Source organism: Cynocephalus volans, chromosome 10 (assembly GCF_027409185.1).
Source record: "Cynocephalus volans isolate mCynVol1 chromosome 10, mCynVol1.pri, whole genome shotgun sequence".
NCBI classification, from domain to species: domain Eukaryota; kingdom Metazoa; phylum Chordata; class Mammalia; order Dermoptera; family Cynocephalidae; genus Cynocephalus; species Cynocephalus volans.
This window is the reverse complement of record NC_084469.1, coordinates 96,488,741-96,514,327: the sequence shown is the minus strand read 5'-3', so window position 1 is coordinate 96,514,327 and position 25,587 is coordinate 96,488,741. Positions and strand designations below refer to the sequence as shown.

The 25,587-nt window shown below is 49.3% G+C and overlaps 1 protein-coding gene and 1 non-coding gene across 2 annotated transcripts; both read left to right on the top strand.

Annotated features, from left to right (window-relative positions):
- Positions 1-126: 126 nt before the first annotated feature.
- Positions 127-25,587, top strand: LOC134387513 (caytaxin-like). Its single transcript, XM_063109968.1, has 9 exons — positions 127-185; positions 7,338-7,396; positions 13,916-14,137; positions 17,941-18,126; positions 18,448-18,550; positions 19,696-19,827; positions 21,155-21,241; positions 25,372-25,470; positions 25,512-25,587. Exons 2-9 carry the CDS (start codon positions 7,360-7,362, stop codon positions 25,585-25,587), a joined length of 942 nt encoding a protein of 313 aa, XP_062966038.1. The 5' UTR covers positions 127-185; positions 7,338-7,359.
- TRNAV-AAC (transfer RNA valine (anticodon AAC)) lies at positions 22,619-22,692 on the top strand. Its single transcript has one exon. It is a non-coding gene; the product is annotated as a tRNA-Val (tRNA).

The following is a 25,587-nucleotide window of genomic DNA, read 5'->3' as shown; positions in this document are numbered from 1 at the left end:
AAGAGGGGCGGGACACAGACTGTCACAGGAGGAGGGGCTTTACGTAGGAGACAGACCATTGGGTACCACAGGAAAGAAGGCCCAATCAACATAGGGGGCAGGTTATTGAGCACCTCCGTCCTCCCGGGAGGAGGGGCATAATGTAGCGATGCGGTCATTGGATAGCACGACAGAAGCGCCTCAAGGTAGGGAGCGCAGCGCAGAAGGAGGGGCCTAAGCGGGTCAGCCATTGGCTGTCGTGAGAGGACAGGTTCGACTCAAAACAGGGACCGGCCGTTGCCAGCTGGAGGGGCGAGGGCGTGGGGCTTAGGGGAAAGGGGAGCCACGGAGGGTGGGGGTCTTAGGCCACAAGATGCACAGAGCAGTTATTAACAGCCACAAAATGCACAGAACGATTATTAACAGCCACAAAATGCACAGAACGATTATTAACAGCCACAAAATGCGCAGAACAATTAACAGCCACAAAATGCACAGAGCAGTTATTAACAGCCACAAAATGCACAGAGCAGTTATTAACAGGCACAAAATGCACAGAACAATTATTAACAGCCACAAAATGCACAGAGCAATTATTTCTTCACTTACGGGAAGTTTATTGAGCACCTACTATGTGCCAGAGCCACAGAATACCTGATGTACATAAGAATCCGTTCAAGAAAAAAGTATTGAATACTATGCAACCAGGTTACTTAATCGCTCCGTGCCTCAGTTTCCCTCTCTGTAAAATGGGACTCATCATGATACTGATTTTTTTTTTTTTTTTTTTGGTGGGTGGCTGGTAAGGGGATTCTAATGAACCCTGGACCTTGGTGTTATTGGCAACTACCTCTAATCGACTGGGGTAACTGAGCACCCCGATGGTACTGATCTTATAGGATTGTGAAGATTGAAGGAGACTTCACCACCCAAAGGCACTCAAAACTGTGCCTGGCGATAAACAAGAAACACTGAGAACACTAGATGCTGCAACCTTGTCTTCCAGGAACTCAAATCTAGCAGGACAAAGAAATGTTATTATTATTTTTTTTTTGTAATTAGGATCCATGAACTCAAAGTAGGGGTTGGCCAGTTAGCTCACTTAGAGTTTGGTGCTGGTAACACTGAGGTTAAGGGTTCGGATCCCCTTACCGGCCAGCCGCCAAAACCAAAACAAAACCTCATAGTGAAAGGACCAGAATGCTTAAGAATAAAGCTGAATAATGGGGGTGACTTCATTTATCTATCCTGGGGAACCATGGTAGGATTTCTGGAGGTGGCGAGTTTAACCAGAGACCTGGAAGATGAATAGAAGCTGGCCAGTATAGTGAGGTGGGGCTTGGTAGGGCATTGGGGAGAGGAGATAGCAAATTCAAACGATCCCGGGATGATTGAGTGAGTGGGGGAAAGGTTTTGGTAAAGCTGGAAGGGTCCATTGAGGAACTGTCATAATGCTTGTGAACATTAGTGAGGTGTTTGGATTTTATTTTAACTTCTCAGAAAACCATTGGAGGGATTTGATCATAGGGTACAAAGACTTTAGTTGCAAAACAAAACAAAAAACCAGAAAAATCTATGTTTGTGAACTATATCTTGACAAAGACATTTATTTAAAAAATGTTAAAAATGGTCTTATACCATATGGCCCAGCAATTTCTTTTCTGTTTTTTTTTTTTTTTTTTTTTTTTGGCAGCTGGCCAGTACAGGAATCAAACCCTGGACCGTGGTGTTATCAGCACCTCACTCTAACCCGCTGAGCTAACCAGCTAGCCCTGACCTAGCAATTTCATTCCTTGGTACTCTGGAATGAATTATGTCCCCCACAAATTCACATGTTGAAGTTCTAACCACTACCACCACACCTCCCACAACTGTATTGGAGATAGGGTCTTTAAAGAGGTGAGTAAGGTTAAATGAGGTCATAAGGATAAAGCCCAGATCCCAAAGAAACTGGTGTTTTTATAAGAGGAAGAGACACCAGAGCTCTCCCTCAGCCATGTGAGGACAGAGAAAGCAGGCAGCCATCTGCAAGCCGGTAAGAGAGTCCTCCCCAGAACCCGACCATGATCTTGGACTTTCACCCCCAGAACAATGAGAAAGTAAATGTCTATTGTTTAAGCCACCCAGTCTGTGGTATTTTGCTGTGGCAGCTCAGCCTGGTTAATACTGTAGTTATCTACCCAAGAAAAATGAAAACAAGGATTAGCCAGTTAGCTCAGTTGGTTAGAGTGCAGCCTTATAACACTAAGGTCATGGGTTCAGATCCCCATACTGGCCAGCCACGCCCCAGAAAAGAAAACAAGGGTCCACACAAAAACTTGTATGCTGGTATTCAAAGCAGCATTATTCGTAAAAGCCAAAATGTGGATAAACAAAATGTGGTATATCCATATGATAAAATACTATTCAGCAATGAAAACAGATGAAGTATTGATACACACTACAGCCTGGATGAACCTCAAAAATGTGATACTCAGTCAGAGAAGCCAGATAAAATATCACGTTCTATGATTCCAAAATCGTGTAACATTTGATGAAATGCCCAAAAAAGGCAAATCTGTCAAGACAGAAAGTAGATTAGTGGTTGCCTTGGTGTGGACTTGGAAATTCTGAGTGACTGCAAATGAATATTAGGTTTCTTTTTAGGGTGAAAAAAATGTTCTAATTCTTTTTTTGTTTGTTTTGTTTTGTGGCTGGCCAGTAGAGGGACCCAAACCCTCTGACCTTGGTATTATAACATCACGCTCTAACCACCCAAGCCAACCAGCCAGCCCTCACCTGGCCTTGAAAACCATAGCTCCTGTGTCGAGAATTAGTGTGTTATGTCTCCAAAGGGCCCAGATCCCTGCTGCGTTGGCTTCTCTGATTCAACATAATCTCAAACTTACTGGATGTCCACTGCATTCTGGTGTTCTGCCAGGTACCTCAGCCTCACAACCTCATGCCACCCATGCAGCACCGCCACCGCGCCCCCTGGGGCCTTCCCACACTTATCCCCTGTCCACGCCTCCCTCCCCCTGCTCTGTCTGTGCCGGTCACCCTGTGTACTTTCTTACCTGTTCCTTGGACTCACCAAGCTTATCTCGGCCTCAGGGCCTTTGCCAACCTCTGTTCTCTATCTGGGATGCCCTTCCCCCAGTCTCCAGGTGAGGCAGTCTTGACTTAAAGGGCAAGGGTTTGGATCCCCGTACCGGCCAAGCACCAAAGGAAAAACAAGTCAAAGAGGCCCTCCCTGACCACCCCGCTAATTGATCCCTCTCCCCTCTCTTTCATCTTGTTATTTTCTTCATCATTAAATATCACCGTCTGCTTTCTTCATTTGTTTGCTAACTCAATTAGTGTCTTCCATACATATGATTTATTCCCAGGGATTGGCTCCCACACCTATGAGGGCAGCTAATCCAAACCCGGCAGGGCAGGCAGCAGGCTGGCAACTCTGATGCAGGTGCCAATGCTGCAGTCTAGAGGCAGAATCGCTGATTCCTCAGAAAAACCCCGGTTTGGGCTCTTAAGGCTTTCTAACCGCATGAAGATTGCAATCCCATGTTGTCGAGGAACTCTCCTCTCCTCACAGTCCACGGATTGCAGATGTTAAACACATCTACAGAATACCTTCACAGCAACACCTGGATTAGTGCTTGATCAAATACCAGGGTATATCGCTTAGACAGGTTGTCACATACCACTCCCCATGGCACTCCCCAGATTGGACTCCCACGATGGCAGAGACCCTGCATCTGTCTCATCCAGCACTGTATCCCACAGCCCAGACACCTAACGTGGATTTATTAAATGAATGACAAGCAGGTACCTGTGACATGGACATTTTACTGATGAGGAAAACAGAGGCTCAGAGAGGAGAGGCACCACCCAAATGCATAGCGCCAAAGAGAGGCCTCTCCCGGGCACCCATAATGTTGCACCTGCTTTCCTCAGTTTCTCCGTCTGCACCGTGCAGCTGGGATGCCTTAACGTTTCAGCTGCAGCCCAGCGACAGTCCACCAGCCAATGTAGGATCTGCGTGGACCCTCCAGGGTTGGGAGGCTGAATCACATCCTGGTGAGAATCCAAGAGAGTGCCGGCTGCAAAGCAGCTGAGTCTTCCTCTTATAGGAGGAGTTGGTGGCTGGACAGGGCCAAGTGGTGCCCCAGGCCAGTGGGCTTTTTCCCTGTCATCCCCTCTGGGGTTTGTGCATATGTGCCGGCAGGTCACAAGGGGGCAGTAGAGCACAATGACCAAAGGCAATGACCAGAATCTCAGCTCTGCCACCTGCAAGGTCCGACCTGGCCACCTTCCCCTGGCCCAGCCTCGATTTCCTCCTCTGTGAAGTGGGCTTGCACCTGCCTCATGGGATTGCTACGAGGAATAAAAAAGATCATACTGTGAGCCTCCCAGTGTGGTGCCTGGCCCACGGTGAACACCCTGTACACAGTCTAAGTTATGATTCTAGATGATTCTTCAACAGGAACTGTAGACTCCTCCGATGCTGGCAGGTACTGGGCAGGCAGCGTAAAGGAGAGAAGGAGCCGGGAGGAAATTCCAACACCCAGATGTTGAGCATGGGACAATTTCTGTCTATTGTCACCAGTGTGGAAGGAAAGGTCTCCTGGTTCAACAAAAGATGGAAACCTAGATGTTTTGTGTCACATCTCTGATTTGGTGGCAAATTTTAAGTTTTTAAATGCCGTGTGAGCAGGACAGAACTAGATGGGGTGCATCAGCCATCGGTCTATGATTTTGTAGCCCCATTTTGTGGAACCTTGTCAGTGGGTTTTGTGTTTCCTACACTCCAGACCCTGGGCGTGTGGGTTGATTTTTCAGCCCCGATCTACCTCTTTAAAACCTCTTCTGACTTTGAAGCTTGCTTTTTTAAAAATTGAGGTGAAATTCACATAACAAATGAACCATTTCAAAGTACACGATTCAGTGGCATTTAGCACATCCACAGTGTTGTGCAATCACCACCTTTACCTAGTTCTAAGACATTTCCCAAAAGGAAACCTTGTCCCCTTTAGCGGTCACTTCTCATCCCCTCCCCCAGCCCCTGGCAACCACGAATCCACTTTCTGTCTCTGTGGATTGGCCTGTTCTGGATATTTAATATAAATGGAATGAGACACTATGTGGCCTTTCGTGTTTGTTGTCTGTCACTAAGCATGATCTGCTCAAGGTCCATCCACGTTGTAGCATGTGTCAGAGCCTTGCTCCTTTTCAGGACTGAGTAATATTCCAGTATGTGGATGGACTGCGTTGGGTTTATCCATCCATCCATTGATGGACACTTGGGTTTTTCCTACTTTTTGCCTTTTGTGAATCACGCTGCGGGAGTTTTTGTGTAGACAGATACTCTCATTTCCTTTGGACGTCCACTCTATTTTGACCTCTGACATCCACGAGAGTAGTGTGACATCTGACTCATCCTTTACATCCAGGACCTGCCAAAGCACCTGGGACACAGTGGTTACTCAAAGAACACGTAATGAATGGGCAGATGGAGACCAGAGAGAGGGCAGGAGGGAAGGAAAGAAGCGTAGACAGATTCCTCCCTGAGGAGGTTGCCAGCTCACGCCCTAAGCAGAACAGAGGGAAGGGAATACATGGTTTTTAAAAGGAAAAGAAAAACCATCCTAGCATCCTTCCCATCTAGACAGCTCCCCACCCCACCTTTCCACTGAGCCGGCACTTGGGGTTGCAGAGATGAATTAACTCACTTTCCTGATTCATCACACCCTGCAGCTAGAACCTCTGACAGCTCCGTGTGCCTGGAGTTGAGTATTTCCCAGGAGAGGGAAGTCGCCAGAGCACCCGGGGCAGACTGAAGATGTCCAAGCTGTCACTCCAAGAAGGGGCACAGGGACTGCCAGAGAACCAGGGCTGCTTCTGCAAATCCATGCTCAGCCATGCAGTTTGCACACAGGACGTCAGGGCAGCATTAGAGGGACGTAGATGCATTAGTGGCTGCATTTCTTAAAATAAACTTTAACATTTAGAACAGTTTTAGGCATACAGACAAGTTGGGCAGGTGGTCAGAGAGTTCGCTGAGACGCAGCACCCAGTCTCCCCGTGATCAGCTTCTCACACGAGTTAGCGTGACTTTGTTCCAATTAGTGACCCAATAACGATACATTACCAGTAACCGAAGTCCGAGCTTCATTCAGATTTTCTTAGTCCTTTTTCCCTAGTGTCCTTTCTTCTGCCCTAGGATCCTGTGTGACGTTTGGTTGTCACATCTCCTTAGGCCCCTCTGGGCTGTCTCAGTTTCTCAGACTTTCCTACTTTTGATGTCTTTGAGAGGTTTGGGGAGGGTTGATCGGGTATTTTGTAGAATATCCATCCTTTGGGATTTCCCTGGTGTTGTTCTCATGGTTAGGCAGGGGTGACAGGCTTTGGGGAGGAAGACCACAAAGGTGAAGTGTCTTCTTGTGACATCCTATCAAGGTTCAAGTGTCCCCACCACCACCATGACTTATCGCTGCTGATCCTTGATCACCTGGCTGAAGTGCGCTCGGTAGCTCTGTCCGCTGTGATATTCCTCTTTCTCTCCCCTTCCCATATAGTACCCTCTGGAAGGAAGTCACTTTGCACATGGACAGTGGGGACTTACTCTCTGCCTCCTTGAGGGTGGATAATTCCATAAAATATTTACAATGCTTCTGCACAGGAGGTTTGTGTCTTCTCCCCTCCTTACTGATTTATCCAATCATTTGTTTATATCGGTATGGGCTCATGGACATTTATTTTAACCTTTGAGTTACAATCCAATCTTCCATTATTTATTGGGTTGCCCCAACCATTCCAGCATTGGTCGTGGGTGCTTTAACAGTTGCCTTTTGTGTGCTTTGTGGTTTTTTGGGTTTTTGGGTTGGCTTGGCCGGTATGAGGATCTGAACCTTTGACCCTGGTGTTCTAACACTGCACTCTAACCACTGAGCAAATTGGCCAGCCCTTCTTGTGTGCTTCAGACGTTGTGTTCGCTGCTTTTGATGGTCAACAACTCATCAGAGACCAAACTGCACAGAGTCACACTAAAGAGAATTCCACTTAAGTTCCAAAGTATGTGAAGCCATGTGACGCTAGACGAAACCTTCATTCTCTCTGGGCCTCAGCTTTCCCCATCCAACAGTCCCCGAAAAGCTTAATATTAATTTGATGATCTGAAAGTCCCCCCGTGTTGGTGTTTTATGATTTTCCTGCACCAAGAAAGAAATGTATTTGGGCCCCATGATTCCCCAGAACTAAATGCGTTTTGTTGCTTTTGTTGGAACTCACTTGGCCGGACCTGTCCGGGTCACTCCTGACTCCTCTGGCTGGATGTCTGGTGACTGGTGGCCGATGCCTGCTCCCGACTGGGTCCGCAGGCTGCTCCCAGAAGAGACGGGGATGGAATTGTTGGGCAGCCCGGCGGAAGACACATCCTGTAAGTTTCCATGCGTTCAGGAACGGGTGCACTTTTCAGGTTTCAGCTCTGCCGGGGGCTGTAAGTGTAGACGTGTCAGAGGCCACACACCATGGGCAGAATGTCAGGGGAGGGGGCCTGCGAGGAAAGCAGCTGCGGTGGGTGAGGGCACTGTCATAGAGACGGCAAGCTGGGTTGCTGTGTGTCCTTGAGCTGGTTGCTCGGCCTCTCTGTGCCTCCAATGTTTCTTCTACTAAATGCAGGTTGTGAGCTTCTCACAGAGGGGGTGTGTAAGGACTAAACATGGTGATACATGCAAAGTACCCAGGCAGGAGGTCAGCACAGCCGAGGGTGGTCTTTGAGGGTTCTTGGCCTCTGGGAGTCTAAAGCCCCAGACACCGGAGACAGGGGATCCTGGGTGGCCAGAGGAGCTGCCCCAAACCCTGTATTCTCCTCACCAGCATCTCCTCGCTGAGTCCTACTTGAACCCCTGCTCTGACTGCATCTGCCCTGTGTAGCCCATCATGACACCCACTCTAGAGGGGAGAGTCCGACCAGAGAGGGATAGCCACGTCCCTGAGGTCACACAGCAGTGACAGCCAGGTCTGCCCAGCCATTCGCCCACCCCTGTACCACACTGTGCCCAAGAGCCAGGTAGGGGGACCAGCTTGTCCCAATTTTCTGGGGATGCTGAGGATACCTGGTCACTCCAGAGTCAGGCCACAGAGAAGGGCAAGCTGGCTGGGGGTCTTTATGCCTGGGCTCTAACCTGTGCTGTCAATCCCAGCAGGGTGGCCTCAGGCAGAGTCCTGTCACCACTCTGGGCCCTGTTTCCAATGGAGGGTGGGGGCATTACTAACAAGGTCCCACTTCCTAGGCGTGGATGGCTGAACAATGGCTCCAGACATATCAGATCCTAATCCCTGATTGGGGGATTCAGATCCCAATCCCCAATGATGGTCCTTGACATGGCAAAAAGGACTTTGCAGATGGGATTAAGTAAAGGACCTTGAGCTGGGAAGATGCACTAGTTAATTTTATGAGTCCACGTGGCCAGGCCATGGTGCCCAGCTATGTGGTCAAACACCACTCCAGATGTTGCCGTGCAGGTGTGTTTTTCATGAGACTGAGATTTAAATGAGTGGACTTTGAGTAAAGCAGATGGTCCTGCATAGTGTGTGTGGGCCTCATCCAAGCAGTTGAAGGCCTAAGAGAAGAAAAACAGAGGTCCCAAAGGCAGAGGGAGTCCTGCCAGCAGTGCCTTTGGACTGAAGCTGTGGCATCAGCCCTGCCCTGGGTGTCCCGCCTGCCAGCCTGCCCTGCAGACTTCAGACTCACCCGTTCCACGGTCCCGTGAGCTAATTCCTTACAATCAGTCTCTCTTAGCAGTTCGTGGGAAAATAGAATTAAAAGATAATAAGAACGTCCATGACGTTTTGAAGACCCCTTGTGTATGTGTATATCCATCTATATAAACACACACATGCACGCGCACACACACGCACACACACATGCACGCGCGCGCACACACACACACACACACACACATTGTATTGGTTCTGTTTCTCTGAAGACCTCTAAAAACCAGGAGATTATCCTGGATCCGAGATTGCCCGGGGGCCTAGTGTCCTCACAGGGTCCTCATAAAAGGGGGCAGGAGTGTCAGAGGCAGAGAGAGGCTGGAAGAGGCTGCACTGCTGGCTTTGCAGATGGAGGAAGGGGCCATGAGCCCGGGAAGATCAGCGATAACCACGCTCCACTCAGCATTTGGAGCTGCCTGAGAGCGATGATTCATTTTCTCCCTACTAGACCCTGAGGGGGGAACCCGGCTTCCCCAGCCCTATAACAAAGCAGCATTTACCAGGTTGCCAGCTCCCTGTCCTGCTGTCTCTGGTGTCTCAGCCTCCAGCAGCCAAAGGAAAGTGCCTCTTTCATCAGCCTGGGAGTCCTGGGGTAGGGACCGAGTCAGCCTTGGTCACCCCAGAACCCCAAGCTTAGGACAGGCCATGAAAGAAGGAGACAGGCCTGACATGGGCAAAGCCAGCCAGGGAGAGGGAACAATTACAAGGTCCCCCAGATGTGTCCAGCCCAAGGCCAGGAGCCCCAACAGCCAGCAAGCACTCTGGCCTCCTGGTACTAAGGGTCCCCATATGCACCAAAATCTATATGCAGGCTGGGAAGCTTAAGCAACAGAAATGTATTCGCTGTCAGTTTTAGAGGCTGGAAATGTGAGATCAAGGCGTGGGCAGGGCTGGCTCCTTCGAAGGGCTGTGGAGAAGAATATTCCAGGCCCCTCCCCAGCTTCTTGTGTTCTCTGGCATCTCTGGGGTTCCTTGGCTTGTAGACGCATCACCCCGATCTCTGCCTCTGTCTTCACATGACGTTCTCCCTGTGTGTGTGTCTGTATCCAAATTTCCTCTTTTTATACAGACACCAGTCATACTAGATTAGGACCCACCCTACTCCAGAATAACCTCATCTTAACTCATGACATCACCATAACCCTATTTCCAAGTAAGGGCACCTTCTGAGGTCCTGAGGGTCCAGACTGCAACATGCGAATTTTCAGGGGACACAATTTGACCCCTGACACTCCGCCCTCTGGTCCCTCCAAGCTGCATGTCCTTCTGCCTGCAAAATACATTCACATTCACACCGTCCAACATCCCCAAAAGTTTCAACCTATTCTAGCATCACCTTTAAGTCCATAATCTCATCTCCGTAGAGTATCATTTGAATCAGGTATGATCCATCCTGGGATGAAATTTCCCTCCAGCTGTGAACCTGTGAAACCAGACAAGTTACCCCCACAATACCATGGCGGGGCAGCCACAGGCTGGATGTTCTCATTTTAAAAGGGAGAAATTGAAAGGAAGAAAGGGATCATGGGCCCCAGCAGGTCTGAAATCTGTCAGGGAAAATTCCATTAGATGTTTTTCTTTTTTTTTTTAGGGTAAATTCCATTCGATTTAAGGCTATGAATAATCCTCTTTGGCTCAAAGCTCTGTTCTCTGGGCCCACATGATGATGTTACTACCTCCCCGCTAGTGACAAGTGTCACGTCAACACCTTCTGTGTCATTGTCACCAGGCTGTGACCTTCAGCTTTGTCCCATCAAGAGGAGACAGTAATGTTTTTATCAAACTCACCTAATTCACCACCCCCAACCCACTCCCTCTGAGAGGCAAGGTGAGCCGAGAGACCTGGGGTCTTCACCAGCAAGGTGGCCTTAAAGCCAGTCACTACCTCACTGTTTGCATCTGTAAAATGGGAACATTTCCTGCCACACAAAGTCATGGTGAGATCTGGAAGTTACATCAGTGCCCAGCACTTAGTAGACAACTGGTTAATGAGATCATTCTGTTTTTATCATTTTCTGCCAAAGCACACATTTATATCCATCTCCTGCAGCTGTTACCACTGCCCACCTATTTAGGGACCAAAAAATTCAAAAGAAAAACAAAATAAAGAAGCCCTTCCATTTAATCATGGATAAATGAGCATCGTCATCCAATGAGGGAGGATGTGTTTATTATTCTGTCTTCATCTGGCTGCTCATGAAACTGGAGGTGAGTTCCCCTGGTCTCTAGAAGATCAGCCTCTTTCCCCCAGCTGGCTTTGGGGACAGAGGATGGCTTTTCTCCCAGGTAAAGCCCGAGGGGTCCAGCTTGTTCTCAGATTGACTTTAACCCCTTGGGGTTGTCCCAGGAGGAGAAACCGTCTTAAAGGGAGACCAGAGTCCAGGCTGAGAGTCTTTAGGGGAAAGTGCTAATTAGATCATGGAGACTATTCACCTGACCGGCACCAGAGTGATCTATCTGGAAGGACCCTGTCCCTCTGTGCCTCTGTTTATAGATCTATTAAGGGAGAATATAACAGAACCTGCCTCAAAAGACCTGATCAAAAGATGTTAGTGATTAAAAAGTCAAACACAACATTGTCTGCCGACCATGTCCAGAGGTGACCTCCGCTAGCCTGACAATGATCGTATATGCAGATCGGTTGCTCAGGAGGCCCATATATTGATGTTGGTGTAGGGGCCAGGGGCCCGATAGTCGGCCTCAACCCACCCAGTCCTCTTACCAGATTCTTGACTCCACCACGGGAAAGAATTCAAAGGCACAGTCACAGTAGAAAGTGAGAACAAGGTGAATGTAACAGAGAAGAAACAGGCTGCACAGAGACGGTGCGGCATGCTGCGGAGACCGAGCAGGGCCCACACCGAGCTGAACAGGAAAAGTTCAGTACAGGCATCAAGTCTAACACAAAAGCGAGAGAAACAAACTTAAATTTCAGTACAAAGTGCAGACTGGCTCAAGAGAGTGAGCAGCTGCTGCTGCTGCAAGTAGGTTCGATACAAAGTATCCACACTTCAGCCAGCCACGTGCAGGCTGCCTCCAGGAAAGTGGGCAACAGCTCTGCCTTGGGCTGGGATTTGGCTTTTATAGTTTCTCTAACAAATGCTCAATTAAGGGGGTGGTTCCCAGATATATGCACCAGGCATATTCAAGAATATTCTGTGCTCTCTTTTGAGCATGACCAGCCTCTGGATTTGCAAAAGGCAGCCCCTTGTGGTCTCATTTTCTGTGTTGGTGCTGAGAATAGGTCTAACTGGCAACAGTAACTTTCCTCCCAGGGAGAGCTCAGAGGAGGCGGCCTGAGACCTCAGGAAGTGACTGGAAACCCGGAGGCATGCCCTGAAACTTGAGCCTAGGGAAATCCTGAGCACATTCTGTATCGATATCATGGTGGTCAAGATGACACTGTCTGTGGCAGGGCAGGCTGCCTGGGGTCTAGTCCCCATGTCATCCATGAGACCCTGACTGACTGCTCTCCTACAAGTCCCATTTTACAGATGGTAAAACTAAGATCAGTCAGAGAGAGGAGGTGGCTCTCTGAGGTCGCAAAGCTAGGGTTGCCGACAGACCAGGCTTGGCTCGCCCTCGTGCACTAAACGAATGACTCAAAAGTCCAAAAGTTGGTGCAAGGATTAAAAGTTTATCCAGATAACCAGTACTCAACTAAACATCTAACCAAGCAAACAAAGAAAAAAGAAGCACAGTGAGGTCCACTTTCTAAATCAGAGAAACAAAGCACAGCCGGGAGCCCCCAGGGTGCACCTCTACAGCAGTGATGCAATCCAGCCAAACAGCAGGAGAGGGCTCAGAAGATCAGAGAAAGGTCCAGAGAATTTTAGTGGCTTCTGGACTTCCAGTCGCTGTGCAGGGTGGGAACGAATCCCAACACTCTCATGAATCCCCTGTCTGGGGAACCTGCTCAAGCAAGATCTTCAGTGTAGGACTGGCCACCCCTCTGCTAGTGACCCCTCGGGACAAGCTGTTGCCAGCCAGAGGGAGCAGCTTCTCACAGGCTGAGAGGAGTTTATGCTGTAGTTGTCCGGCAGTCACTTGAAAGAGGAAGAAAAGGGAAAGAAAGCAGGAGAGTAAAAGAGAATAAAGCATCGTCTTGTCAGAATCGTCTAGGCTGCGGGCTCCAGGAGAGACTTACCAGCAGCGGATACACGGGAGCAAAACAGTCCCAGTGGCTACTTGTTTCTTGCAGTTGGGGTCTTCTCTGGTGCCCAAGGTTTTTTTGCTGGTGCAGATATTAGAGCAGCATGTGTGCCACATGGATAAAATCCCAGGGCCATCCTTGTCACCCAGAGTCCCCTTACCTCCTGGCTTGTACCGAATTAGGCTCTTGGGTCATAGAACTAAACAACACACCCAGCAGTAAAGCAAGCAATGCTTTATTAAAAGAGGAGATAGACTTATGCATAAGGGGGGTAGCCACAGGAAAGCTAGCCCCCCGAGGGGAGCTCTTCCGGGTCTTTTATAGGGAAAGGAGTTAGGCGGTGCAGGCCAGCTCCACTGCAGGTGGTCCATTCTGTTCTTTCTGGTGGCATCATGGGCACATGCTCAGTTAGGGCTTTGGTCCTTGTGCCTGCTCAGTAGGCCTGAGATGGCAGTGGTGTATTCATCATTGTCACCCCAGGAGGGTCACTATAGCAGTCACCTTGAAGCTTTGTGCACGAGGGAATTCCTAAAGGGGTGTTAAGATTAATCTGTAACTTAATGTTTGCAATTACAGTAAACAAGCCTTGGGCAGGGTTTTTGCAACTCAGTGACTATCTGTTCCCCTCTTTGTTTCTTTTATCAGGGTGGGCCATGGGTGATCATGTGCAGGGGGGTCTCATGACTGAGGAGTAGAAAAGTGACAAAGTGTCCTGTGCAGGGAAAATGGAGTCGGTTTGGTTCCCAGGCCCAGCCTTACTCTGTAAGTGGCAGAGTCAGGCTTTGAACCCAGGTCTACCCAACGTCCAAGCATGGGCCTCCCCGCAGGAGGGCGGTCGTAACATTTACTGTTGTCATGAGTGGACGTTCTTTGAGTCGTCATCATGCCGCACGATGGGATCACTATGGGCTGGAGTGTAGCCTCCCCTCCCCAGCCCCGCGCTCTAAAACGCTTCCTCCGGGTCAGGAATTGGGGAGGAAAAGAAAAAGATGCCAACGGGGTTTTCTGTTGTCCTGCTCCCCGCAGCCCCTCCCAACACATTAAACTTCAGTGGAGCACGTCGTAAAAGAAAGACCCTGGTGGCCCCAGAGATTAACATTTCCTTGGACCAGAGCGAGGGCTCCTTGCTGTCTGACGACTTCTTGGATACCCCTGATGACCTGGATATTAATGTGGATGACATCGAGACCCCCGATGAGACCGACTCGCTGGAGTTCCTGGGGAACGGCAATGAACTGGAATGGGAAGGTAATGGTTGAGGGTCTCTCGGTGGTCCCTGCCCAGCCCAGATCTGGCTCGAGGTCTCCTTTTGGCTTCCAAGGCTTGTTTTCTGGAGCCATCCCTGTGTCCCCATAGACTCAGAGAGTGGCAGGTGGGGCAGAGGATCTAATGGGGGTGGGAGGGACACAGAACAGCCCCAGGAGGGTCCATCCACCCTGCCAACTTGAGGCACATCTTTCTTGTGGACTTGTGGATATTTTGGGGGGATGCGGCTTTCATTGGATTCTCAAAGGCCACCGAGATGCAAACAAACTGCAGGCAATTGAGATAACAAATACTTGCTAAGCGTTAACTCAGGGGCAGGTCCTGATCGAGGTGTCAGGGACACGGTGGGAATTTGACGGGAGTAGGTGGTCCCTACCTGCATGAGTAGGTTGTCCAGAAGACAGACGCTAGATGCTTAATATGCACAAGAGTATTGGTCATCGGTGCCACGGGAAAATAAAGTGGGGATGGGAGAAGGCAGGGGTTCTCACCAGGGCAGGGGGAGATTCTGCCCCCCAAGGGACACTTGGCGACATCTGGGGACATTTGTGGCTGTCGCGACTGGGGATGCTCCTGGCATGGAATTGGTGGAGGTAGGGACGCTGCTCAGCACCTGCAGTGCCCAGGACGCCCCGCCACAAAGAACGATCCAGCCCCGGTGTCCACAGTGCCGAGGGGGAGAGACCTTGGGTTTCGGTAACTGCGTGGGGGGTCCCTTTACAGGGTGGTGGGGCCAGGCCTCTCCGGGTAGGTGTTATTTAAGCTGAAATTCCCAAGACCAGAACAAATGCCTCGCAGGGGCTAGGAACCCATGGCCAGGAGTTTGGCCCTTATTCCCAGTGTGGTAGAAAACTGCGGCAGGAGCGACCCGATCCATCTCCGATATGTCTGTGGAAGCCTCCCTGTCATGGCCAGGGAACAGAAGACAGTTGCAGGGACAGGGAGGCCAGAGAAGAGGCTGGTGGGAGGGTGTCATTACATGAGATGGTGTGGCCGTGGGGTGGACAGGAGTGGGTGGACTCGGGACTCCCCTTGGAAGCAGAGCCTGCAGCCCTTGCTGGGGGGACATGGGGCAGAAAATTAAAGGTCCACCTGGGTGTTGGCCTGAGCAGTTGGGCACAGGGTCACGCCGTGTCCTGAGGAGGGATAGAACTGGCTCTTTTAAGAGAGGTTACGCACACTGAGAAGCCCAGAGAGGGAGACACGGTGGGCAACATCACACAGCAAATCGTTCATAGAAAGCGGCTCTCCTCGGGTCACCTGACCTGCACCCCCCGAGCACCTTCCTGTGTTCTGTGGCTTAAAAAGAATTAATATCTGGGGGCGCGCTGGGCGGTGTCTCGTAGGACCCGGATTGAGAGAAGATGGTGGCCTCGCGTTGAGGACTTGTTGAGGGATGAAAATTGGTTTGCCTAGAAGCAGATATTAAAAGCAATTCCTCTTCATATCAGCTGATAAGCATCGTGATACACCATGGCAGCAGCAGGAGCCGTAAAATGGGTGATACCAAAGAAAACTATCTTGAAACATTTATTTCCAATCCAAAATGGAGCTTTATATTGTGTTTGTCATAAATCTACGTATTCTTCTCTTCTAGATGACTATAATTGTAAAGTAGAGCTTGCTTTGACATCCGATGGCAGGACGATAGTATGCTACCACCCTTCTGTGGACATTCCATATGAACACACAAAACCTATCCCTCGACCAGATCCTGTGCATAATAATGAAGAAACACATGATCAAGTGCTGAAAACCAGATTAGAAGAAAAAGGTGAACAACTTAAGCAAGGACCCATGATAGAACAACTTAGCAAAATGTTCTTTACTACTAAGCACCGTTGGTATCCTCGTGGACAGTATCCAGATGTCGTATGAAACTGAATCCTCCAAAAGACAGATGACATTGAGGTTCTTGGGGAAATCAAAGAGACCTATGCCTCATTTGGCATTTGTCACCTGAGAAAATGCAATCTGGTGTATTCACTAGTATGCAATATAGTAAAATAATAATAGTAAAATGTCTTATATATTAGAATGTGTATTTCTTTATATATTCTGTAATTCTGGATTTGACATTCTTATTTAGAGAAACCTATTGCATCTTAATTTCCTTTTGAGATCTTAAAATCTTCAATTTCTTTTTTATGTATCTAATGTGATTAAGTATTTTTACATCATCAGCCAAACATTGTTAGTATTATAAATATGATTAATAAAAATGTTCATGGTTCTCCTTATGAAGGGGATTTTTAATTGCCCTTGAGAATAAACTTATGAGGTATACTCAAAAAAAAAAAAAAGAATTAATATCTGGACATGAGTTGTTGACTCCCAGTTCCTCCATTTCTCCCAGCCTGATAGAGTTGATCGGCAAAGTGTAGGATCCGTGGCTCTGCCTGTGGCCCAGGAGGGAGAGAGATGCCCAGGGAGACAATGGGAAGCTGGCATAGATATCGGTTTCCAGTCATGGAACACCATTGTTATACTCAGTGTAGTTTATTCCAGCAATGAGAGAGCGAGGACACGGAGCTGCTCACCCGTGGCCCTCTGGTTGCTCACGTCTGTTGGAGGAATACAGACATGGAAACTGACTGTTAAGAGTACAGTGTGGCCAGGACACAGCTGATAGGGCTCAGGAGGTGCAGGGCAGCCTGCTGACTGGGGTGCCATCCAGGAAGACTTCCTGGAGGAGGTGGCACCTGTGCCAGATTGTAACAAACATACAAGTAGAAAGTAGGCAGAGACGGGGTGAAGATGGCCGTCCAGCTGGTTTCAGTGCAGGGCTCTGAGCAGAGAGGAGCTGGCTGGCTAGCTGGGAGATGGGACACCAGGGAGACCCGCTTGTCACTTTGTAACTATAGCCTCTGAATTTTGCACTGTATGCAAGTAATTCATATTTTTGAGCAAGAAGCACTCCAGGAAAAGTGCTGGTCACAGGCAGAGGTACAGAATCCAGAAGGCTCGGGGTCTTCAGGGAGAGACATTTGCATTGGCATTGGGAGGGGAGCATTTGAAGAGAGACTGAAGCTGAAATCAGGAGCCAGAATGCAAGGGTCAGGCCTTCCAGATCACAATGGGATTCAGACTTTACCCCATGGGTAGTGGGACGGACTTAGCATCTATACTCATAAGGAATATTGGTCTGTGCTTTTCTTCCTTTTGATGTTTTTGGCTTCAGTCTCAGGGTAGTGCTGGCCTCATTAAATAAGTTTAGAAGGGTTTCTTTCTCTTCAGTATTTTGGAAGTGTTTGAGAAGGACTGGTATTAATTCTTTAAATGTTTGGTAGAATTCGCCAATGAGGCCATCTGGTCCTGGGCGTTTCTTGGTTGGGAGAGATGAGTGATTCAATCTCCTTACTTGGTTTAGGTCTACTCAGATTTTCTGTTTCCTCCTGAGTCAGTTTTGGTAGTCTCTGTGTTTCTAGGAATCTGTGCATTTCATCTAGGTTGCCTGATTTGCCGGGGTGCAATTGGTTGGAGTGTTCTGTTAGAATCCGTTTTCCCCAGAACAGGCCTCTAAAACCAACAGAACATTCTGGAAGACTAGTGAAAGGGGTGTCCAGGAAGGCTTCCTGGAGGAGGTGGTGTTTAAACCAAGCCTGAAAGGGCAAGTAGAAGGGAGAGGAAAATCGGTGAGCAGAGCAGCCAGATGGAGAGAAGTGAAGGACACACGGCCACCAGCAAAAAAGGGAGCCACAGGAGGGGGTCTGGCAGGAGGTTGGGAGATGTCCAGACTCAGGTGTCCTGTCCCTCTCTCTCCCCCCACCCCTGGCTGCTTCCAGATGACACCCCTGTGGCCACTGCCAAGAACATGCCCGGGGACAGTGCGGATCTGTTTGGGGACGGTGCGGCAGAGGACGGCAGTGCTGCCAACGGGCGCCTGTGGCGGACAGTGATCATCGGGGAACAGGAGCATCGCATCGACCTGCACATGACCCGGCCCTACATGAAGGTGGTCACTCATGGAGGTGAGGCTAGCACCCTCAGCACCCCCTCCCGGCTCCGGCTGGGACTGCTGGACAACTGGAGACCTGTCAGTGCCCCTCCCTGGACCTCGGTCTCTTCATCTGATCCACGGAGGGTGGGGCCATGGGCAGTGCCCACATGGGGGTGCCTCTGATGTTGGCTGTCACCCCTCAGGGCCAGGCTGCCGTGACTCAGAGCTGTACCCTCCTGAGCACATGGGCAGTGGGAAGGGGCTGGCCAGAGATGAGGTGGACATGGGAGATAGTGCACGGCGTGGCTCAGGGCTCAGGGCTGGAGGCCACTCACTGGCTGCCTTTCCCCAGGGTACTATGGCGAAGGTCTCAATGCCATCATCGTCTTTGCTGCCTGCTTTCTCCCAGACAGCAGCTCGCCCGACTACCACTACATCATGGAGAACCTCTTCCTGTAAGTCACCCGCCTGCCGTGGGCAGCCTGGGGCCGGCCGCCGACCGCTCTGAGATGTCCAGGCTGGTGGGGGTACAAGGCTGCAAGAAGCATGCAAGGGCTCTGAGCGGCGCTGCCTGGCACCAGGGAGGGCGCGGCTGCCAGCAGACGTTGATCTGGGCCCTTGCTGGCCCTTCAGGATGGTGGTGGCCTTTCTGGTCCACCCTGTCCTCCGCCTCCTCGTCTATCATTTATTGAGCATTTACTACCTGACAGGCACAAGGCTAAGTGCTTCCTGCGTGTGAAAGCAGCCCGCCTCTCCGCAGCCCGCCTCTCCACACCCCTGTGGGGTTGGAACTTTGCTTCTCATTCTAGAGGTGAGGGATCTGAGGCACGGAGAGGTTAAGTGACTTGGCCAAGGGCACACAGGTACAGTTTTATTATGACAGATACAGATAGTGCATATGAAGCACCTGACATGATAATAAGAGCTCAGTAAATCATGGTTCCTTGTTTTATTGTTAATAATAGCAACCTAATAGTAAGATTTCCATCTTACACAGCGGAACTTGGGTGCCAAGTTGGGTCAGACAGGACAGAAAGGGGCAGGATTTGGCAAGAAAGAAGGGGTCAGGGCAATTTGGTGGGAGCTCCTGGCATGGAGTAGGTGGCGGCCCAGGATACTGCTCAGCAGTGCCCAGGACGTGCCACCACAGGCAGTGATCCAACCCTGATGTCCACAGTGCTGAGGGGGATAGGCTGTGATCTGTCTACATCCCTATTGTGTGGCCTGTCTGCCACACCCCCGAGTCTCCTATTCCCCAGCTGTTGATGGAGCTAACGCCCAACTCTCAGCATTAATCTCTGGAGACATTAAATGTGATCATGTATATAAACACCTGGCACCTAGGAAGTGCTCAATACAATGGTAGCTGGTGCTATTCTTATGCCCACCGACATTGATTTGGGGTGGGCTGGGGTGATCCACATTCACCCCCCGCCCGGGAGTGTTGCAAGGACAGCAGACACCTGAACAGGTGTGGCTGGCCTGGCCAAGGCAAAGGTGGAAGCAGAGAAGGCAGGAGCTGCAGGTGTCCTGACCCTGGGCCCCTTCTGCTGGGTCTCTGTCTTCTGCACGATCTCTGTCTTCTGCACTCCGGGACCAGGTACGTCATCAGCAGCCTGGAGCTCCTGGTTGCCGAGGACTACATGATCGTGTACCTGAATGGTGCCACCCCCCGGCGGAGGATGCCCGGCATAGGCTGGCTGAAGAAGTGTTACCAGATGATTGACAGGAGGTGAGGGGGTGGGCGTGGGAACCACCTAGGGGGGCAAGGGGTGCCAGTGGGGGCATGACGAATCAGCCAGAGCAAGGGACCCAGAGTGGTGAGGACTTTCTGGAAGGTGGTGTGGTACTTTGCTAGGGCTTTCGTGACAAAGCACCACAAATTGTGTGGTTTAAGCAACAGAAATTTGTTCTCGCTCAGTTCTGAAGCCCAGAAGTCTGAAATCAAGGTGCTGGCCGGGCTGCTTCCTTGTGAGGCTGTGCGGGGCATCTTGTTCCACGTGTCTCTCCCAGCTTCTGCTGGTTGCTGGCGTCTTTGGTGATCACTGGTTTGCAGACACGACATCCTGATCTCTGCCTTTGTATTCATGTGGCATTCTCCATGTGTGTGGGTGTGCATACAAACTTGCCCTTTTTATAAGGACCCCAGTCATGTTGGATTAAGGATCTGCCCAACTCCGGTATGACCTCATTTGAACTAATTACATCTGCAGTGACTCTATTTCCAAACAAGATCACATTCTAAGTGCACAGCTCAGTGTCATTAAGCACCTTCACATGGCCGTGCTGCCGTCACCACCATCATCTCCAGAACTTTCTCATCTTCCCAAATTTACACTCTGTCCCCATGAAACACTCACTCCCCATCCCCCTCCCCAGCCCCCAGCACCCCCCATTCTACTTTCTGCCTCTGTGGATCTGACGACTCTAGGGACCTCCTGTGAGTGGGATCACAGTGTTTGTCCTTGTGTGACTGGCTTATGTCACTGAGCACAATGTCCTCAGGGTTCATCCACGCTGTAGCACGTGCCAGGATTTCCTTCCTTTTTGAGGCTGAAGAATATTCCATTGTGTGGATGGACCACGTGTGTTTATACATTCATCCCTCAGTGGATACTTGGCTTGTCTCCACCTCTTAGCTACTGTGCATACGTAGCTGCAGAACGAATTTCAGTTGAAGAGCTGACTTATCCTGTGCCCAGGTTAGTGCAGGGAGGCTCAGAGCAGCGGCGGGTCCCCCTCGGGCACTAGGTGGTGAGAATACAGTCTGGGCTACTCCCCACCTGGTTCACTTTCTCTACAGCGAGGGGGGTCTCTCCCTTACCCCATCCACCTTGGGGTCTTAGGGACTTGAAGGTTGTGTCTTTATCCTGCCACAGGACCCACAAGTCCTGGATGGGGGCAGGGATTTGACAGGCACCTGGAGACCTGTGGAATAAAGGAGGAAGTGTAAGCTGCCTGCAGTTAGCTCTCCATCCCTTCTCCTGCTCCCCCAACCCCACCCCTTCCCCCAGGGATCACCCCAGATCCCATCTGGCCACCTTTGCCTCCCCACACAGATTGCGGAAAAACCTGAAGTCCTTGATCATTGTCCACCCCTCCTGGTTCATTCGGACGGTGCTGGCCATTTCCCGCCCTTTCATCAGGTGAGACAATGAGGTTGTCAACTGTGTGTGCCACCTGTGCGTGTGTTTAATCTGCGTTTTCCGGCTTCTGTGTGATGAATGTGTATTATTGCCTTTAAACAGATTTAAATTACAAATACATATATATGTATATATTTGTATTAGTCCATTTTGTGTTGCTTATAACAAAATACATGGAACTGGGTAATTACAAAGAAAAACGACATTTAGTGCTTACAGTTTCTGAGCCTGGGAAGTCCAAAGTCCATCTGGTGGTGGCAACAGTGACCCAGGGGTCTCGCATAGCAAGATGGTGGAAGCAGAGAGAGCAGAGAGAGAGAGAGAGAGAGAGAGAGAGAGAGCGACTCTCCTCTCCTTTTATAGCCCTCACAACCACGCCCCTTGACCACCATTTTTAATCCATTCGCTACTGCAGGTCCTACAATCCAATCACCTCTTCAAGGCTCCACCTTTCAATGACCATAAGAGGATCTTCCAGCCTCTTAACAGTCACAGTGGGAGCTAAGTCTCTAATATATAAAATGTGGGGGACACAATTCAGTGAGTTTTGGGGGGACATAATTCAATCCACTAGAATATTCTTATTAAGCAACACACATGGGAAAAATAACCATCTCTCAACTATTGAATGTCAGAGACTTTTTAGTCATTGCCACTATAACCCTGGCAGGTTGATGTCATCATGCCCATTTCATGAATGAGGAAACTGAGGCTCAGAGAGGTCACACACCAAGGGTGCTAGCCCACCACACTCTCCCAGAGGTGATCCCAGCTCCATCAAATCCAGTATCCATGTGGGGGCCATTGGGACTCCAAGAAGTTTACCCACTCCTGGCCCCATGCTCATTGGGGGGCCCACAGTGCAATAAATCAATCCATGTGTGTGTTGGGGGTCCCCAAGACCACACTTAAATTCAGTGATTCACTAGAAGGACTCACAGAACTCAGAAAGGCTGTTATACTCAGGCTTATGGTTTATTTCAGCAAAAAGATACAGATTAAAATTAGTAAAGGAAAAAGGTGCAGAGAGGAGTCCAGCAGAGAGCAGAAGGAAGATTCCAGTTGTTCTAACCTGGCGGAGCATTACTGACAGCCCTTAATTCTCCCAGCAACAATGTGAAACAACTCTAAGTGTTGCCAGTCAGGGAAGCCCACCTGAGCCTCAGTGTTCAGGGTTTTTATTGGGGGGTTGGTCACATAGGGATGGAGCTGCCTACTGCTGACACTGTTACTCAGTCTCCAGCCCCTCCAGCCCCTCATGGCTTCCAGAGGTCAAACTGGCAGCATGTGGCCCAAAGCCCCCACCATAAATCACATCTTTAGCATAGACGATCTGGCAGGGCTTAAGGCCACAGGTAAACAAAGACACTCTTGGTTGGCCAGTTAGCTCAGTTGGTTAGAGCATGGTACTAACAACACCAAGGTCCAGGGTTCAATCCCTGTACTGGCCAGCCACCAAAAACAATGTAAAAAAAAAAAAAAACTAAAAAAAAAAAAAAGACACTCTTACAGACAGGATAATCCAAAGGTTTATAGATTATCTCCCAGGATCGTGTCGAGAGCCAGTTCTTTCTTTGCAATGTGCGGGGTTTGAGCACTCCAAGTCTGCTGAGTTCAATCTTTACTGCATAATACATAATGCACAGTTTGCAAGAAGATGACTCTATTCTCAAGGATTCTTAAGGAAATAAAGGCACTTATTTGTGTATGAGTGAAAATTGGTGAATAATACACTAATTATAGATCAGTTGTGTTAATAATGACCTGCCCAAGCACAATGGCGAACACGCACTCCAGTCTGAAAGAACTGCATTTCGTACTCTTTGTTCCATAATCCAGTAACAAATATGCCTTTGCCTTTAATGTAGACGATTCTATTGCTTTTGGTTTCTTTTACCATGGAGAATGTTGAGGAAAAGGGGGGCTGGCCGACTAGCTCGGTTGGTTAGAGCAAAGTGTTAAAACACCAAAGTCAAGGGTTCAGATCCCCAAAAACAAAAACAAAAATGCTGGGGGGCGGGTAGTTAACATCCCCATTTGAAAGCCAAGGAGTTCAGAGACTGATTGTGAGCTGCTACTCAACCCTGAGTTTCTGTGACTATAACTACAAGGAAACTTCTATTTGTTCGATGATGATCTAAATGTTGGGGAAGTGCCTTATCTTTGACTGGAATTCTCCTAAGACCCCCCAGTGAGCAGGTATATCAGTCCATTTCTGCTGCTCATAACAAAATACTTGGAACTGGGTAATTTGTAAGGAAGTGAAATGTATTGCTTACAGTTTCAGAGGCTGCAAAGTCCAAAGTCCAGGGGACACATCTGGTGAGGGTTCTCTTTGGTGGTGGCTGTACAGCATGACAGGGTCTCACATGGCAGAAAATGGTGGAGCAGAGAGAGAGACTCTCATGTGCTCTCCTTTTAAAGCCCTCAGAACCACACCCGTGAACTGTGGCGTGGCCCTTACAATCCAATCACCTGCCCAAGGCCCCACCTTTCAATTACTACAGTAGGATTTCCCATCCTCTTTACACTGTCACAGTGGGGACTAAATTTTGGGGGAACATCAGTCCCCAGCAGAGGGAAAACTCGGTTTACAGGCAGAACAGGAGGACATTGTCTCTGCCAAGGCATGAATACCAATTTCCAGCCGTGGAATGCCGTCGTCTTTATGTGACTTGTGCCTGTGTTTATAGACCAGCTCTCAGATCCGCAGGTGTCAGCTCTGTACACAATAAAGAAACTTCCTAGGAATTCACACCAGTCTGACGGCAGAGCCTCTGGACCTCGACTTTTCAGGTGGAGTCTAGACAACCCTTGTAAGATGCACCCTTAGGCTTCCTTCGCTGCAGGGAGACCTCCTGTTCTGAAGATAATTGTTGTTGTTGTTGTTTGAAATCATAAAAGTAAATTTGAACTGCATTAAAGCAGTTGGAGAGGTCATTCATTCCAGTACCCGATGGCCACCTTGTGACTGTCATTCCCTGGTCACTGTCTGTCGGCCTTCTGCTTCTGCTTAGGAACTGGTTTATTTTTCCCTCATGGATGCTGTGAATTTATCATTCCTCATGCGTCTCTCTTTGCATTGGAAGCCAGAAAGCTGAAGACGAATTTGTATCGAATCTCTCAAAATAGAAAACTTCTTGGCACCCGTTTTATATACCTTTGGTTCTCCTTAACATTTGCACTGTTCGCCTTGTGTGCCCCATCATTAAAATTTTTACTTTGCCTTGAAAAAAATGAGGATTTTGTTTGTATTTTCTTTTTTTGTGTCATTCCTTTTTTTTTGACTGGCATTTATGGGGATCTGTACCCTTGACCCTGGTGTTGTAACACTGTGCTCTAACCAACTGCACTAACCGGCTGGCCCTGATATTTCTTGTTTGTTTTTTATTTTATTTTGTCATCTTCTTTTTTTTTCTTTAAGTTTTTTATACTACATTTTGCCAAATGTAGGCTTCCTTTAACTTTTTAAAAAGTTACCATGGCCGGCCCAGGGCTCACCTGGGAGAGTGCGGTGCTGATAACACCAAGGCCACAGGTTCGGATCCTATGTAGGGATGGCCGGTTAGCTCACTTGGGAGAGCATGGTGCTGACACCACCAAGACAACGGTTAAGATCCCCTTGCTGGTCATCTTTAAAAAAAAAAAATTTACCATGAGTTCAAAGCAATGTACTGGTGATGAAGACCTCGTGGTACCAGACAGCCAGAGTTTGGGTTTGAACAGGAAAGAATCATTTATTCCAAAAAAACAGAGAGGGGATCAGAAATCCCACCTGCCCCATTCTAGCGCCCAGATGATCTTTGCTGCTGTCCTGGACAGTGACACGGAAGGACACATTCTTGGTAAAAATTAATACAGACAAGAGACTCTTAGAGATGATGCAAAACACAGCTTAGAGTCCAATAGAATCTTCTTGCCTCTCTATGTCCTTGAAACCAGATCCTCACTCCACAGGGACACATGGCTTTGCAGCCAGACCTGGGATCGGCTCTCTCCACCCCAGGAGGAACGGGGGGACTGGGCAGGGAGTGGGTTCCCACGTGCATCCGCCACCATCACTCCTTCTGGACACTGGGTGACCACCCTGCCAGCTGGATCTCAGACCTCTCCCTCTCTCTTCCTACCAGCGTCAAGTTTATCAGTAAAATCCAGTATGTGCACAGCCTGGAAGATCTGCAGCAGCTCATTCCCATGGAGCACGTTCAGATCCCAGACTGCGTCCTACAGTAAGTGTCCCTGGGCTGCCCCCGTCCCCAATGCCCCACAGGCTCCTCGCTGCCCAGTCCCAGCCAGCTCAGGGAACCGGGGGAAAGGACAAGAGGAGACGAAACCGGGGACTGTAA

What these genes read in the sequence shown, in the direction of transcription:
- LOC134387513 (XM_063109968.1), top strand. Translation starts at nt 7,360, where the DNA reads ATGGAATTGTTGGGCAGCCCGGCGGAAGACACATCCT. An exon ending in GAAGGTGGTCACTCATGGAG is followed by an intron (nt 18,127 to 18,447) that starts GTGAGGCTAGCA and finishes GCCTTTCCCCAG; the next exon opens with GGTACTATGGCGAAGGTCTC. An exon ending in ATTTCCCGCCCTTTCATCAG is followed by an intron (nt 21,242 to 25,371) that starts GTGAGACAATGA and finishes TCTTCCTACCAG; the next exon opens with CGTCAAGTTTATCAGTAAAA.